This window comes from Mustela putorius, unplaced genomic scaffold (genome assembly GCF_011764305.1).
Source record: "Mustela putorius furo isolate JIRA1106 unplaced genomic scaffold, ASM1176430v1.1 tig00001012_pilon_pilon_pilon, whole genome shotgun sequence".
In the NCBI taxonomy this organism is placed as follows: domain Eukaryota; kingdom Metazoa; phylum Chordata; class Mammalia; order Carnivora; family Mustelidae; genus Mustela; species Mustela putorius.
The window spans coordinates 6044573-6059448 of record NW_025421531.1 but is presented as its reverse complement, the minus strand read 5'-3'; the positions used below and the strand labels follow the sequence as shown (position 1 = coordinate 6059448).

At 46.5% G+C, this 14876-nt stretch overlaps 1 protein-coding gene across 2 annotated transcripts in view; it reads left to right on the top strand.

Annotated features, from left to right (window-relative positions):
• The first annotated feature begins 444 nt into the window (after positions 1–444).
• The window catches only part of KCNH1 (potassium voltage-gated channel subfamily H member 1), a 381772-nt gene continuing 367340 nt past the window's right edge, over positions 445–14876 (top strand). For both annotated transcript variants that reach the window (XM_004775315.3, XM_004775314.3), the window contains exon 1: positions 445–750. In XM_004775315.3, the coding sequence (XP_004775372.1) occupies positions 672–750 (79 nt within the window). In that variant the 5' untranslated portion in view covers positions 445–671. The remainder of the gene's footprint in view (positions 751–14876) is intronic.

Below are 14876 nucleotides of genomic sequence, written 5' to 3'. Positions count from 1 at the left end.
CAGCTTCTTTAACTACTGGTGGAACACTGGCAACTTTCACAGACGAGGCTAACAAACCCTAAGGAGAGGAGGGAAGGTGTTCCAAGAGGCTCAGAGCTCCCCCAGAGGCTCCGGCCTGAAAGAGAGCGAAGGAAGAGAGTTACAGGATCATGTCCCCCCAGGACTCGGGGTGACCTTGTCTGAAGTGAATCCACCAAGGACAGGGCTCAGAACGCCTTCCTCTCCACTAGCCCAAGGCGCATCCCGAACCCAGCGCGGGGCTGTGCCCAGAGGGTGGCGCTGCTAACCCAGCCTCGGCCCACCGTCGCCAGCAGCTTCCCCGCCGCTGCGGGAGCCCCCCGCTAGCCCTCCCGCAGGCCGGCGGGGGTGGGGGGCGCAGCGCCCGGTAGGGGGCGCCCAGTCCCAGGCGCCGCGGCTCCCTCCGCCCACCCGGAAGCGGCTGCGGCTGGGCGAACCCCGCGCGAGTGCTCTGCGAGGCGGGCCGCAGGGAGGGAGGCGCGAAGAGGGCGCGAGGGTGGCCGCCGGAGGGAGCAGCCGCCCCTGGCCGCCCGGGTCCCCGCGGGGCGCATGGGGCGCTTGGAGCTGGGATCGCGTGAGGGCCCGGCGCCCAGCTTCCTGCTGCCGTGAGAAGCCGCGCCGGGACGCCCCCAGGACTCCAAACTGCCGGGAGGATGACCATGGCCGGGGGCAGGAGAGGACTGGTGGCCCCGCAGAACACGTTTCTGGAGAACATTGTCCGGCGGTCCAGTGGTAAGAGGTGTATTCGGATTTCGGTTACCCAGGCTTTTTACCCGTGCCTCGATTGCCGTCGCCTCCCGCCGCTCGGCGCCAGCAGATGCAGTAGGACCCGGAGCTGTGCTGGGAGCCGCGGCGCGGGCGCCGGGGGCTGCCTCCCGGAGGCTGGGGTAGGTGGGTAGGGTGGGCCGAGGTCTGTGGGGCCCCGTCCCAAGAGGAGAGCTCTGCTGGGGACGCCTTTGGGGCTCTTCCCGCTTCTTCTCTGTCTCCTCTCCAGAGAGCGTGATAGATGATGGGCAAAGTATTGGGGAAAGTGATGGGAAGCCGGACGCGGCTGGAGCGGCGGCGCGCTCCGCATCGGCACTGCCCACCCCTCCGCCGCGGCCCGTCGGGCTCCGGCTGCACCCTGGGCGCTGCCTCTGCCCAGGGAGAGCCAGCAGCAGGGAAGGCCACTCGGGTCTGAGCCCCCGAGGGATGGGGGCGGCAGCTGCTTCCCACTTTCCACCGGGCAGCAGAAAAGTCCGAGGTGTGGTGACGCGGGGATATAGGGACGAGCTGCAGGTTACCCGGTTCCACCTCTTCACCCACCCACCCACCCTCTTGGAGGTTAAGTTGAGGCTCCCGAGGGACAGAGTCTCCTGGACTTTTATGGGAAATGGAGCGCATAGGTGCAGAGCTGGCCAAAGGATCACAGGAACAAACCTGCCGTATAGTTCCTCTCTTCCATACCTCAGCGGTGTTTTACGCCTATAAATCTTGCTCAGCTCTCCATTCCCGAGCTCACCCAGTGTGTCAGTCTCTCCCTTACCCAGTAAACCAGTGCCCTCCGCTCCTCTCTTTCTCTGTGGCATTAAGAGGGACCGTGTCGTGAAGCGCTAGACTGTGAGAGTTCCAGCAGCAGGGATGGAAAAGAATATTTCTGATGCCTTTAGGACCCACAGCAAAGCATCCTGGCTAAAGCCCTGGCAGAGCAGTTAGGAGGTGGCATCTGGCAGGTGCGCTGCACACCCGTTCGTCAAAGGGCTGGATGGAAAGGGGCCAAGAGCGGAGATATCTTCACGGGATCTGGGACTCCTCTCCTTCCAGATGCAGATGGTACGAGGAGTTGACTGAGGAAATAGGTTTTGAAAATGCGGAAATATCGCAGCTTTAGAGCTTTCAGAAGGAGCTTGTGTTAAAATCATGGGCTTCTATTTGGATTTAGTTAGGGATTCAGGGGACTTACGCCTCCAAGAAATGCTCTTTAATTAAAAAGTGATGTAAGGTTAGCTTGCAACAAAAAACTTGTCAACTATGATAACATATTATTGTGGATTATTTAAATATTTTAGAAATGATCCTTTATCGTGTGCCCCTGAAGAATAAGAGTATTGAAGAATTTCTGGTTGGTCACCTTTCCCTTCAATGTCTTGTCCACTCAAACTTAGTGAGGTGGCTTTTAGAAGAAGGTCACAGCTATGACCTGGGGATTTGAGGGGATGATAATTACTACACAAAGGGTCAAATGAATTCTTTTGTCATAAAAAAGCTCGAGGTGTTCATGCATTTTTTAAAATGAAATCACTGAGAGTTAACCTGCTGTGGTTATTGACCTGTTAGGGGCTGTGAGACAGTCTTGCAGATTTGGGGATCACAGTGTGCCTGACACCCAACTTTCTCATAAATATCAATGACAGTTCCATTTTGCAGGGGGCAGGGGGAGTGTGGTGTGAAGAGGCTGTGTTCTTTAAGGCATAGGGGAAAGCTTATGTTTAATGTGCATCATATAATGTTTTTGAGTGGAGAGAGAGGTAAGAATCTTATATGGAACAGTCATAAGGTTCACTGGGCTTGTAGGAGGACCTTAAGAATGGTGGAACCAGGGGCACCTGGGTGATTCAGTCCGAGGAGTGTCTCACTCTTGGATTTAGCTCAGGTCATGATCTCAGGGTCCTGGGATCAACATCTGTGGTGGGCTCCCCACTCAGTGGGGAGTCTGCTTAAGGATTCCCCCTCCCTCTGCTTCTTCCCTGCTTGCACTTTCTGTCTCTCTTTCTAAAATTACATAAATCTTAAAAAGCAAAAAGAATGGTGAAATACCACGCAAACATAAAATGAATCTTGGAGCTGAGACGGCAGATTACTCTAGTTGATTTTCTTAGAACCACTTCTCTCTAAGCATATATAGAATGTCAATAGACTAAGTCGCTGGGAATATTTTTAGTGTTGGCATTTTAATTTCAGCACCAATTCCAACAGCTTGACTTCAGTTAACCACCCAACCAAACAACATCAACAACACAAACAAAACATCCTAGGAGAGCTGGATGAATTTTTAAAAATTATCTATTATTTCAGAAGAAAATATTCTGGTCTTGACACGTGGGATATAAGCTTTTAGTGATCCCTTTCACCACATTTCCAAAACAGAAATAGAAGAAAAATATGTGGACTCATGGATCTATCACAATATCTCCATGCATTATTTTATTTTACTGTGATGGAAAAAAGTCTATTTAAAAATATTGATTGTCTCCTCCCCAAATCCACTAGCCTTTTTTTGGACATTACGGTATTGAAATAGCAGTTTACCTTTAAATAGCAATACTTTTTGGATCATCTTTATTAAGCATTTTCTCCCAGTGGTCTTATTGCAGTATTTTTGTTCATCTTTTACAGATCAGAAAACAGCCCTAGGAATAGTAAATGACTTATTCAAAGTGGGAGGCACACAGTGCCTGACGCAGGAGGTCTTTGGAGGCTATCATTCATCATTGTTTTTCCAGCCATAAGATTTGCATGTGTAACTACTGTTATCCTTAAAAAACAACAAAACATTTCGAGCCTTTGGGGCACCTGGGTGGCTCAGTGGTTTAGGCTGCTGCCTTTGGCTCGGGTCATGATCTCAGGGTCCTGGGATCGAGCCCCGCATTGGGCTCCCTGCACCTCAGGAAGCCTGCTTCTCTCTCTCTCTCTCTCTCTCTCTCTCTCTATCTCTGCCTGCCTCTCTGCCTGCTTGTGATCTCTGTCTGTCAAATAAATAAATAAAATCTTTAAAAAAAAAAACAACAACAAAACAAAACAACTACTCTCATATGTTTATGGATAATAAAACTGGCTTTGTCTTGGGCCATTTGAATATCTGGTGTCTGGAATATTATAACCTGAGGGGTTTGCTGCTATGTTGTCTGCCTCTCCTTCCCCATCTTTGTATACATGAAGAAAGCGAAGCAAGCACATTTCCTCAAATATTTAAGGGCAGAGCTGATGAGACCCAAAGTCCCTTGACCCCAGTGTCGTGTTCCTCACGGTACATTCTGCAACGACCTCCTTGTATTACCATTATGTTCTCTAGAGAAGCTTGATTTCCCAGTGGAGATTGAATAAAAATGTTATAACAACAAGAACACATCCATTTTGGCTAACAGCCACACTGCCACATCCAAACAGAGTAACAGGGCAAAGGAGAAGTTAATTCTGTTTTAAGGAAGGGCAGCAGTTTCACCTTTGTCCATGGGTTAACTGAAGTCACCTGCAGGGTAACAGGCCCTTACTGATTCAAGTACCTGTCATAAAGTATTAAATAACTTGGATCCTCATATGCAAGCAGAAGAGGAGCCGTGTCTCCATTTTAGAATTTTAAGACCTGAGAATCTTGGGACACCTGCGTGGCTCGGTCAGTTAGAAGTCTGCTTTCAGCTCAGGTCATGAGCCCACGGTCCTGAGATCGGGTCCTGCATCAGCTCCCTGCTCAGTGGGGAGCCTGCTTCTCCCTCTCCTGCTTCCCTTGCTTGTGTTCTCTTACTCTTTCTCTCAAATAAACAAATAAAAATTCTTAAAAAAAAAAAAAAAAAACCCTTAAGTAATTTACCTCTAGTTAGTAAAAGGCAGAGTTAGAAAATGCAGTTAGAGGCCCGTCAGGGACTAGTCAGCAGCTGGGACAGGTTTGTTCATTTGAAAAGGACTTACTGAGCCCATTTCTTGAACACTGGGGATATAGTGGGAATCCAGAAACCCTCCTTACCCCGTAGAATTCTACATTCGAATGAATCTTGGTCCAAGCACCTTTCCACAGGTGTTTCTGGCTGGAGCTCTTATTTAGGCCTGACATTGTGTTAAAAAAACTTTTTTTTTAAGGTGTTTAATTGTCCTTGATGGGACTAAAAAAAATCTAGTTTAACTTGTTCTGAAGACCATTTGGAGGAGAGATATAGTCATTATCTGTGGTTTGGATAGTTGCAAGTGGTTAGCAGGAATAAGTGACTATGCTCCAGATTTTGCTTCTGATCATGTCGGTGATCATTTCAAATCCTCCTTTTGACTTTCTAACCAGCCCGTTTCTCTTTATATTCATGATTGGAAAGTGTTTTTCCAGAATATTTTTTGATGGTTGCTTAAATTCAGGCATTTACTCTCTTAGGAAGGCTGGCAGACTTTAGTGCCAGAAAACTACAAAAATATTACCCTAAATGGTCCCATCCGAGGCAGAACATATGTTTTAATGTTCGGAAACCTGTATCAAACAATTGTAGGTGCCAGTAAGAATCCATGCACATTAGCAGGAGTGAAACGTAGCACATTCTGGTACAGATTTCTGTACATGTATAATTTACAGATTGCTAAATCAGCTGTGTTTTTGTACAGTGTTAAGTTGGTTCAGGTTGTTGATATAATTAGTACACAAACAGGATGAAAGCGGCGGGTAATGTTGTGTCTCCTAGATATGTTGAGCCACGATAATATTTATAAAACAGAAAACTGGTTAAAATCCATTGTTGCTCTGAAAGGGGACTAGTTGGTAATCTGGATTATTACCAGCTCAGTGGATCCTGTTTTTTTTTTTTCATGTAATGTGTTCTAAGATAACCTTCAGCCAAGGCTCCGCTCTCTTGCTCTGAAAGCGTCAAAGAGTTAATTCTGGGGATTGATATCAGCTCGGAGATGGGGAGGCTAAAGGCTTCTGAGTTAACGTGAGGCAAGAACATTTCCACACTCCATGGTTTTTATGAAATCCTTCTATTTTGATAATCCATCATAAAAGAAGAAAAGCATTTGAGGAGCATTGTGGACGATTTGGATTTTTGCCTTTATTCTGACACCAGCTCTTCATTTATGATCGGGCCTTCTTTGACAGTGGTTTCTCCAGCATTACGGTGAAGTTCCTCAGTTTCCCCCCTCCCGCCCCCGCCTCCCTCCGTCCTTTATTTTTGGTTAGTTAATGGCTTGTTCGCAAACCCCTAAAAAATACCTGTTATTTTTTCAAAGGAACCACTTTTGTGAAGTGAGTGTCTACTTTGTATGTTTAGGATATTTGGATCATTTGTTATTGTTTTGGGTTTTGTTCTGTTTTGTTTCTTTAAGTGGCCGCACCTGTAACTGGTGAGAAAGAGAAATAGAATCGTAGACTCTTAGGTCTGAAAGGACATTGTTGACTGTTCGTTTTCCAGCGTTCCAATGTCTCCAAAACCTCCCTCTCAGTTTATGCAGCCCAGGCTTGCATAGCTCCAGGGATGGGACACTCACTTTCTTGCAAGGATTGTTCTGCTTTTCAGTCACTGATTGCGAACAGGTGTCTCTTCCCTCCCCTTTGCCTTCCTTTGCCTTCCCGCCCCGCCCCTTCTTTTCTCTTTTTTCCTCCCTCCCCCTCTTCTTCCTCCTGCTTTTTCTTCTCTTGTTATTCTTTGGTCTCACCCAAATCTGTCCGTTTACAGCTCTGCTCTGTTTGAGGTATGCCTCATAGAACAGAACTGACGTACTTCACTCTTTCCTTCCACCCAAGAACCAGTTTGTTGTTGTTGTTTTGTTTGTTTGTTTTTGTTTTGTTTTGTGTTTTTGGTAGTAGTTATTTGGTAATAGTTGTCCTACCTTGATTCTTCTCCCCACCCCTCCCCGCTTTTTTAACCTTTTTGATTGTATAATACCACAACAGAAAAGCACATAAAATAATTTTGTACTGCTCAACACATTTGTATAAAGTAAATACTGTGCTGTTGCCATCTATGCCAACAAATCGGATCCTGCCGGCTCTCCAGAAGCCCCCGGATCCCTTCCTAATCCCAGATCCCTTCCCTCCCAAAGGGAGCCGTCTTTTGATTTTATTCTGATCACTTTCTTGCTTTTCCTCCTACCTTTACCACCTTGTTTTGTGTTTCTGAATACCCATAGGTTAATTTCTTATCTGTTGCTGAGGTTTATATGTGTGGGGCCACAGAGCGTGTGTTCTCTGGTCAGCTGGAGATTTGCCCATTTTGTTACAGGTGCCATTGGTTCATTTTCGCTGTGATGTCATAGTTGATGGTATGACTATACTACACATTTTATTTACCTCTTCTGCTCTTGATGGACATACATTGGTTCACAAACTGGCCCCTGGACACGGAGGGCGAGGATATAACGAAGAAAGAGGCAGAGCACTTCAGATGGGTAGCTGGCAGGTTTAGTCAACAAAGGGACTTACTTCAGAAGCTTGTCTTGGGCTGCTGAAAGTCAAGTAGATCTCTGCCCCCACTGCCAGAATCTCAAAAGTTTATATACAGGCCTTAACTGGGGTCAGCCATATATACAGCCCACATGGTATCTACCCCTTACTGTCTCAGGGCTACATACTTGGAATGGCTCCCCCCGTGGGAGCTATGAGCAGAACGTACATTTCCAGGGCAGGGGAAAGGGTGAGGTGCTTCTGATTGCCTGGGTCCATCTGGCAGGTCAACCAGTGGTCACGTCATCTCCGTGACTTCCTCCAGCAACTTGTGAGTTGTTTCGAGTCTTATGCTATTCGTGCTGCTGCAGACATTCTTGGACATGTCTTTCCGGACACGTGGGCACAGGTTTCTCTTGTGTAGATACTGGATATGTATGGTTTACTGTGGTTGAAGCTGCCCCCCAGTTGTTTGAAGGATCTGTATCAACTTACCATCCCACCCTCGGCAAAGAGAGAGCTCGCACCACTCCACGTCCTTGCCAACACTTGGCATTTTTGTCTTTTTCTTTTTGGTAGGGACATTGGCCAAAGTGTCTCGTAACTCCTAAAACAGGGTCATTTAGAGTTATGTTAATAGTGAGCACATGAACAAAATGAAATGAAAACGAAACTTGCTCTTGTCCTTGGGGAGGCATCAGCATCTAGTGTGTGTTGAAATGTTCTCACAGTATGAACTCCCTCACACACGCTGGTGAATGACCCGAAAGACTAGCAGTTAGAATTGTGTGCGAAGGGGTGCATGCAGGGGTGCGTGCTTGCAGACATGCGTGTGGATGTGTGTATTTAGGAACCCCATTTTCTGAAACTGAGAATCACTAAACCCCAGGGATGGAGATTGTGGGAGAATCAGAGGTGGAAGTGAGAAGGAAATAGGAAGTGCATGAGTTAGGTTTATTTTAGTGAAAGATGGAAAATGATTGATGGAAAGAAGGGCAGAGATGAAGGAGGAATGAAAAATCAAAGACAAAGTAAAATGAAAAGTAAAGGCTTGCTCGTGGGTTCAGCTTCACGAACATGGTGGACCTCCTTTGTGTCTCATACTGAGCTAGAGGCTGAGCGTACCAAAATGAGGAGGACTTTTGTGATATTGGGGTTCACTGAGGGATTTATGGTAAAGACCAACACGCCCTATAAACCTGGAAAGATTTAAGAAATGTTACGTCAGCTGAACACCCACTACACTTTTTCCCCTTATAAATGCCTTACCCCCAAATTATTCTTAGATTTTTACAGCCATTTCTTTTTCTGCGAGATGGAATGTGGGATGACTAGATCGCTGAAGTCAGTTTAATGAAGATTGCAGAATGTGTGAATCTTTGTTTCGGTGGGTGGAAGTTCTCCTAAAAAAATCTTACTTCTCTGGGATATCTCATTGCTCTGACTTCCTTGGCATGCTCTCTTGGTTTGTTCACCCATTGTGAGTTTTCAGCTGTTGACTTTAAAAATAAAACAGTTATTTTACCAGCAGAAGTGGGTTGTTTCAGGAATAGCAGAGAATTGCAATTTGGGACAAGCAGGCTATGGCAGAAATGACAGGATAGACCAACAGAGGAGAGGAACGTTGTTTGATGGAGAAGAAGTTGGAAGTTGGAAGTTGGAAGTTGTTTCAAACAAACATTCATGGGAGAAAGGCAAAAATTCAGGGTGATGATGGTTTCTCATTGGCTGAGTTGCGGAGGTGGTCAGTTCCTACAGGAGACAGTGTACTTTGTTCCCTATTGGGCCTGTAGCTGATGATGATTCTTTCCTGTTGAGGATTCTTCTGTTGGGGGGTCTGTCTGTAATGGACAGTTTGTTTTTTTTTTGGTTTTGGGTTTTTTTTTTTATGTTGTTAGTCACATTACAGTACATCATTAGTTGTTTTTCTTTCTTTCTTTTCTTTTTTTTTTTTTACATCACTGGTTTTTGATGTAGTGTTCCATGACCCATTATATGCATAAAACCCCCAGTGATCACTAGGACACATGCCTGCCTTAATACTCATCACTGGGCTACCACATCCCCGCACCTCCTCCCCTCTGAAACCCTCAAATTGTTTCCTGGAGTCCATAGTCTCTCATGGCTCATCTCCTCCTCTGATCTACCCTGCTTCAGTCTTCCCTTCCTTCCTCTAATGTTCTCCGTGCTATTGCTTATGTTCCACATATGAGTGAAACCATATGACAGTTGTCTTTCTCTGCTTGACTCATTTCACTGAGCATAATCCCCTCCAGTTCCATCCATGTTGATGCAAATGGTGGGCATTCTTCCTTCCTGATGGCTGAGTAATATTCCATTGTATATATGAAGCCCATTTTCTCAAATCTATAATGGGCAGTTCTTGATGTTGAATGGTACCATGGGAGAGCCCCCCTTTCTGGGCTCTCCACTCGCATTTTATTTTATTTAGTTTTATTTTATTTTATTTTTTTTTCTACTCGCATTTTAGTAAGGTGTCCCTTTTTAAATTTTCTCACAGCCTGAGCTAGATGCTGGGATTTGTTTGGTGCTCTGCTGGTTCTCCATGTGCATGCAGTCTTGGCGAACCCACTGTGCTCTGACCAACTTTAGCATCTCCTCAGTTTTCATAGTCTCTGCTCTAACAGCTCCCCATTGCTGTTAATCATCAACTACCAAAAACTTCTGATTGGGTATTAGAGAGTTGTGCCAGTGATCAGGATGTTTGCTTACTCATCCTAAGATTGCTCATTTGAAATTTCAAATGACAGTCTTTTGGTTAGTCCTGTGTTGCATAAAGCTGAGTTTGCAAACTAACAGAGTCAATTCTTCTTCTTTTTTTAGATTTTATTTATTTATTTGAAAGAGAGAGGGAGAGCAAGAGAGAGCATGAGAGCGGGTAGTGGCAGAAGGAAAGGGAGAAACAGACTCCCTGCTGAGCTGGGAGCCTGATGGCGGGGCTCGGTCCCCAGACCCTGGGATCATGACCTGAGCCGAAGGCAGATGCTTAACTGACTGAGTCACTGAAAGACCCCTGACTCAATTCTATAATTATTAATGCAATTGTAACTGAGAGTGCCCCCAAACCATCACTTCTCACATCTTTTTAAAGGTCTTGTGATGATATCAGGTGCTTCTATAAAGAATGGCCTCTCCTTCCTCCTCCTTCTCTGAAAGCAACAAACAAGCATAGGCACCGTGCCCTGACATTCAGGGGCTGGGGTCAGCATCTGGAAGATGTTTAGCTCCTGCTTGAGTTTGGTTTTTTTTTTTTTTTTTTTAAAGATTTTATTTATTTATTTCGCAGAGAGAGAGAGATCACAAGTAGGCAGAGAGGCAGGCAGAGAGAGAGGGAGAAGCAAACTCCCTGCTGAGCAGAGAGCCCGATGTGGGGCTCGATCCCAGGACCCTGAGATCAAGACCTGAGCCGAAGGCAGAGGCTTAACCCACTGAGCCACCCAGGTGCCCCTTGAGTTTGGTTTTTATTGTACATTACACAACCATGGCAAAGAAGATGGAGTTCATTTGAATGATAAGACTGTATTTATTTTATCTAAATAGATTTTTTAAAAAATATTTTATTTATTTGTCAGAGAGAGAGAGCATAATCCGGAGAGCAGCAGGGAGAGGGAGCAAGGAGCCCAATGTGGGACTCAATCCCAGGACCATGGGATTGTGGCCTAAGCTGAAGGCAGATGCTTAACCAACTGAGCCAGCCAGGCACCCCTCTAAATATATTTTTCAGTTTCAGTTTTTTTTGTTTGTTTGTTTCTTCTCAGCATTATTGGTATCAAATTGACTAGAGCTCTATCATGACAGTTGTGCTCTGAGCCTCTGCTTGGGTCACTGTCCTGCCCATTTTCTCTTTGCCTCCCTGGAGCCATTCACTCTTCTTCTCCAGCCTGCTCTGTGTCTGTGAGGCTGACTTGTACGGATTATGTCCATAGGCTCCCCTGCTTTCTGGCTTCTGGCTGGCTTCAGCTTGTGGGGCGTAGCACCATGGGGTGGGAGGGAGAATTTATTTACTCTGTGCTATTTATTCATCCAGTCTCCCCCCTCCCTCCCTCCCTCTTTCCCTCCATTGTAGACTTGCTGTTTTGCCGTGATTAATGGTTACATATCCAGCTCGCTCTCTTTGGGTTTGGGGAGGGTTGAATGTCTTACTAACCCTGGGGGTGCTCTGTGTCCCTGAAGTTTCCTCAGAGGTGTTCTGAGGGGGCAGGCAGCAGCCAGCTGGTACCCCCTCTTAAGATCTGATAATGCACGTCTCTTCCCTATTCTAGGTTCTGGGACATCAACTGGGTAGCTGCAAACCTACCCTGCTGGGAGCATTTCCCTCAGAAATCGGCAAATAGTATATATCATTTGCTGCTGCTGGCACCTCACACGTGCCTTTGTAAATAGTTGCATCATTAAACACTCCTCTAGCTAACGAGTTGAGTGTGCCGTTTTTCTGCCAGGACTGATGGACAGAACCAGTCACTTGTTCTCTGGATCAAGTACTTTCTCAGCCTTCTGTCCAGACCAGCTGTAATTCAAGGGGTTGAGCTTGGTCAGGGGCGTGTGTGTGTTCAGGTACTTCTTTCAGCTTCACGAAAAACACCTGTGTTCTGCCTGCTGAAGACAGCAAGTCCTTGCTTTTCCGAACGGAAGTTGGTCATCTGGAGGCTGGAGAGCTGCTTTCACTTTCCTTCTCCGTCTTTCCTCACTGTCATGATCTCAGAAGTCCCGGAAGACCATAAGTAAACTGAGTATTTACCAGAGATGATGGAAAGCAGGAACTGCTAGTTAGGAGCACTATTAGATTAGAGTTATTGGTTACAGTTGTGACCTTGGACAGATGGCCTTTCTCACATGTGTGCCTGGCCGAGTGCCTGAGGTTTGCATGCTTTGCCTACTCTGACCTTCAGGGTGACTCTTGTCCTGGGGGTGCTTCTGTTATTGCCACTCTACCCTTGCGGATGCTGAGGTTTAAAGACACTAAGTCAATGGCCCTCAGTTAATTTCTAATAGTAGAATCTCTGGGACTCGTTAAGAACACAGATTCTCAGGCCCTCATCCCGGGTGCATCAGAATCTCTGGGCGAGGGCCCAGCAGCTGTGTTTTCCTGAGCCTTCCACGCAGCTCTGAAGGCTGTCGCAGGCAGAGAACCACTGCTTTGAGACCCACCCCAGGTGGTTTTTTACTTGAGAGCCACAGTGTTGGCTGCTCGGTGAGCTGATGGAGGAGGGTGCCTGTTGGAGGCTGAGTGAACTTTTTCACTCACTGAAATAGCCTTTTGGTTACTGTTCCAGTTTTTCTAACACGCCCTTCCTGCCTCGTGCGGCAGCTAGTGTTTCAGGGTGTGAAATCTCTCCAGGGACCTGTGGGGCCCTGTTAGCCCCTTTGTGGCCAGATTCCTCTGGAATTTTGAAATTGTGGTTTCCTGTGCTGCACGTTTACTCCCCATCTACTTTTCATCTCCCGGAAACAGAGTTCATGCCTTCTCTGTGTTGTTGTGTGTATTCCTTTCAGTTTTCAAGCTGTCATTCCAGAGTGAGGAGATACGCGGTGTGATCCATCAGCCGTTTTGAAGTGGTAACTGATACCTTCTGAAGACCGAGGATTCCCTCAACTCTAGTCATTCTCCCTCTGTCAGATGAAATGACACCTGACGGTTTTCCCGCCTAGCGAGCACAGCCAGGGATTGTGCTCCGGCTGGACTTTCAGAGTGTGCCATTTTTCTGTTGTTCTTTTTTTTTTTTTTTTTGACAGAGAGAGCAAGAGACACAAGCAGGCAGAGCAGCAGAGGGAGAGGGAGAAGCAGGCTCCCCACTGAGCAGGGAGCCCGATGTGGGGCTCGATCCCAGGACCCTGGGATCATGACTTGAGCCTAAGATAGTTGCTTAATCAACTGAGCTACCTAGGCGCCCCTCTCTGTTCTTGACAATGACAGAACTAAAACAATTTAGTGATGACTTTGATGTTCTTTATTCAAGAGAAAAGCAATGCATGGACTGGGGGAGTGCCGGGCCTCACAAATGGCAGAGGCTCTTCTGGAGGGATTCGAGGGCAAGAGCAGTTTTTATAGAAGAGGCAATGTGGAAACAGGGCAGCATGATGGCTTAGGAGGTCACGGGGTTTCCTCACGAGACTAAAAGGTTTTGTTTTCTAATTAAGGTAGGCTAACTACAGCTGAGTTGGACGATTGGGATTGGTATTGTGAGGTGTCCTTGACAGTGAGGTGTAAGTGGGCTAACTTAAGTTTACATTTGTGACGTGGACTGGGAGACTGGTGCGGCCACCATTTTGTGGGTCGCAGTGTATGAATTAGCTATCTCTCTCCCCAACTTCCCAGTCCCTGCTTTCCTGTTGTCTCTAGTTATGCCTTCTCTTTGAATTTTCTGGTTTTCTTCTTTTTCTCTATCTCCCTCTGGCTCTTGGTCTCTGTCTCTCTCCTCAGTCTCTCCTGCATGCTCTTCCAGTGGGCTTCTGTTCTCTGCTCACTCACTCTCTAGGTCTTGCTGTAGGTATCCTGCTCTTGGGTGCCCATTCTCCAGCTGCGACTCACACTCTAGTACTCCCTGTTGGCTGTCTTCCATCTCCCGCACCCCTCACCAATACTCCCTGTCCTCCTATTCCCTCTTTCTCTCCTCCCTCCTTCTGTCCATCTCGCTCTACTGCTGCTTGCCACAGGTTGTCTCTGTTTTCTGTCTCTGCTGCTCTCTGCATTTTGTCTATATCCCCGAGTGTCTGTCTTGATCTCTGCCACCTGTGTTCATCACTGTCTGTCATCTTGCTCCATCTCATTCCTGTCTCTCTTTGACTGTAGTCTCTGCCTCCATCTCTCCGTCTCTGCCTTTGTCTGTCTGCCTCTTTTAGTCCAGTCCACTCCTCACCTGCCTCAATAGATGCTCTTCTGTGTATCCATCTGAGTGCCTTGCTTCTCTCCCAAGACCTCCTTTCTCCATTTACTGACTAGCACGTATGGGATCAACTGTTTAGACCTCTTGGCCTTATTGTCTTAGTTTTTGTTCTGAGAGAATCTAATTGACCCAGCCCTGCCTATGCGTTGGTTGGGCAGTTGTCCCCTCCTGGTCTCGTGTGCTGGGACTGGGACCTGCATGGGCGATGGGGAGGGTAGGGAGTTAGGTGATGTGTAGACTGTGGTAGGTACAGCTGGGCAGGGGAGGTCAGCAGAGCTTTTAGACACACAGCTATGTCCCCTGTACTCCTTCTGTGTCTGGGACAATGTAGATACTCCAGTATTTGTCGTATTAAACTGAGCTGCTCTGAGATTCCTTCCATTTACCTTGGTACTATACTTTAGCTTCACTGAGCTGTTTACCAAGAAAGTTCTAAAGATTTTATTTATTCATTTGTCAGGGAGAGAGAGAGAGAGAGAGAGCACAAGCAGGGGGAGCAGCCAGCAGGGGGAGAAACAGGCTCCCTGCTGAGCAAAGAGCCGCATGTGGGACTTGATCCCAGTACCCTGGGATCATGACTTGAGCTGAAGGCAGTCGCTTAACTGTCTGAGCCAGCCAGGTGTCCCACCAAGAAAGTTTTAAAATAACACAGGAGGCAAATGTAAAACTAATTAAAAAAAGAATTTTCTAACACTATATAATATTCTATACAGTTTACTTTGAGTTACCTTTTTTTTTTAGTTCTGGGAATCAAATTTTTACATGTTCTTCAATGATGGTCAATGAGTTTTGTTAAAAATGCCTGTAATATGTATAGATATGCATTAAAAATTATCTTG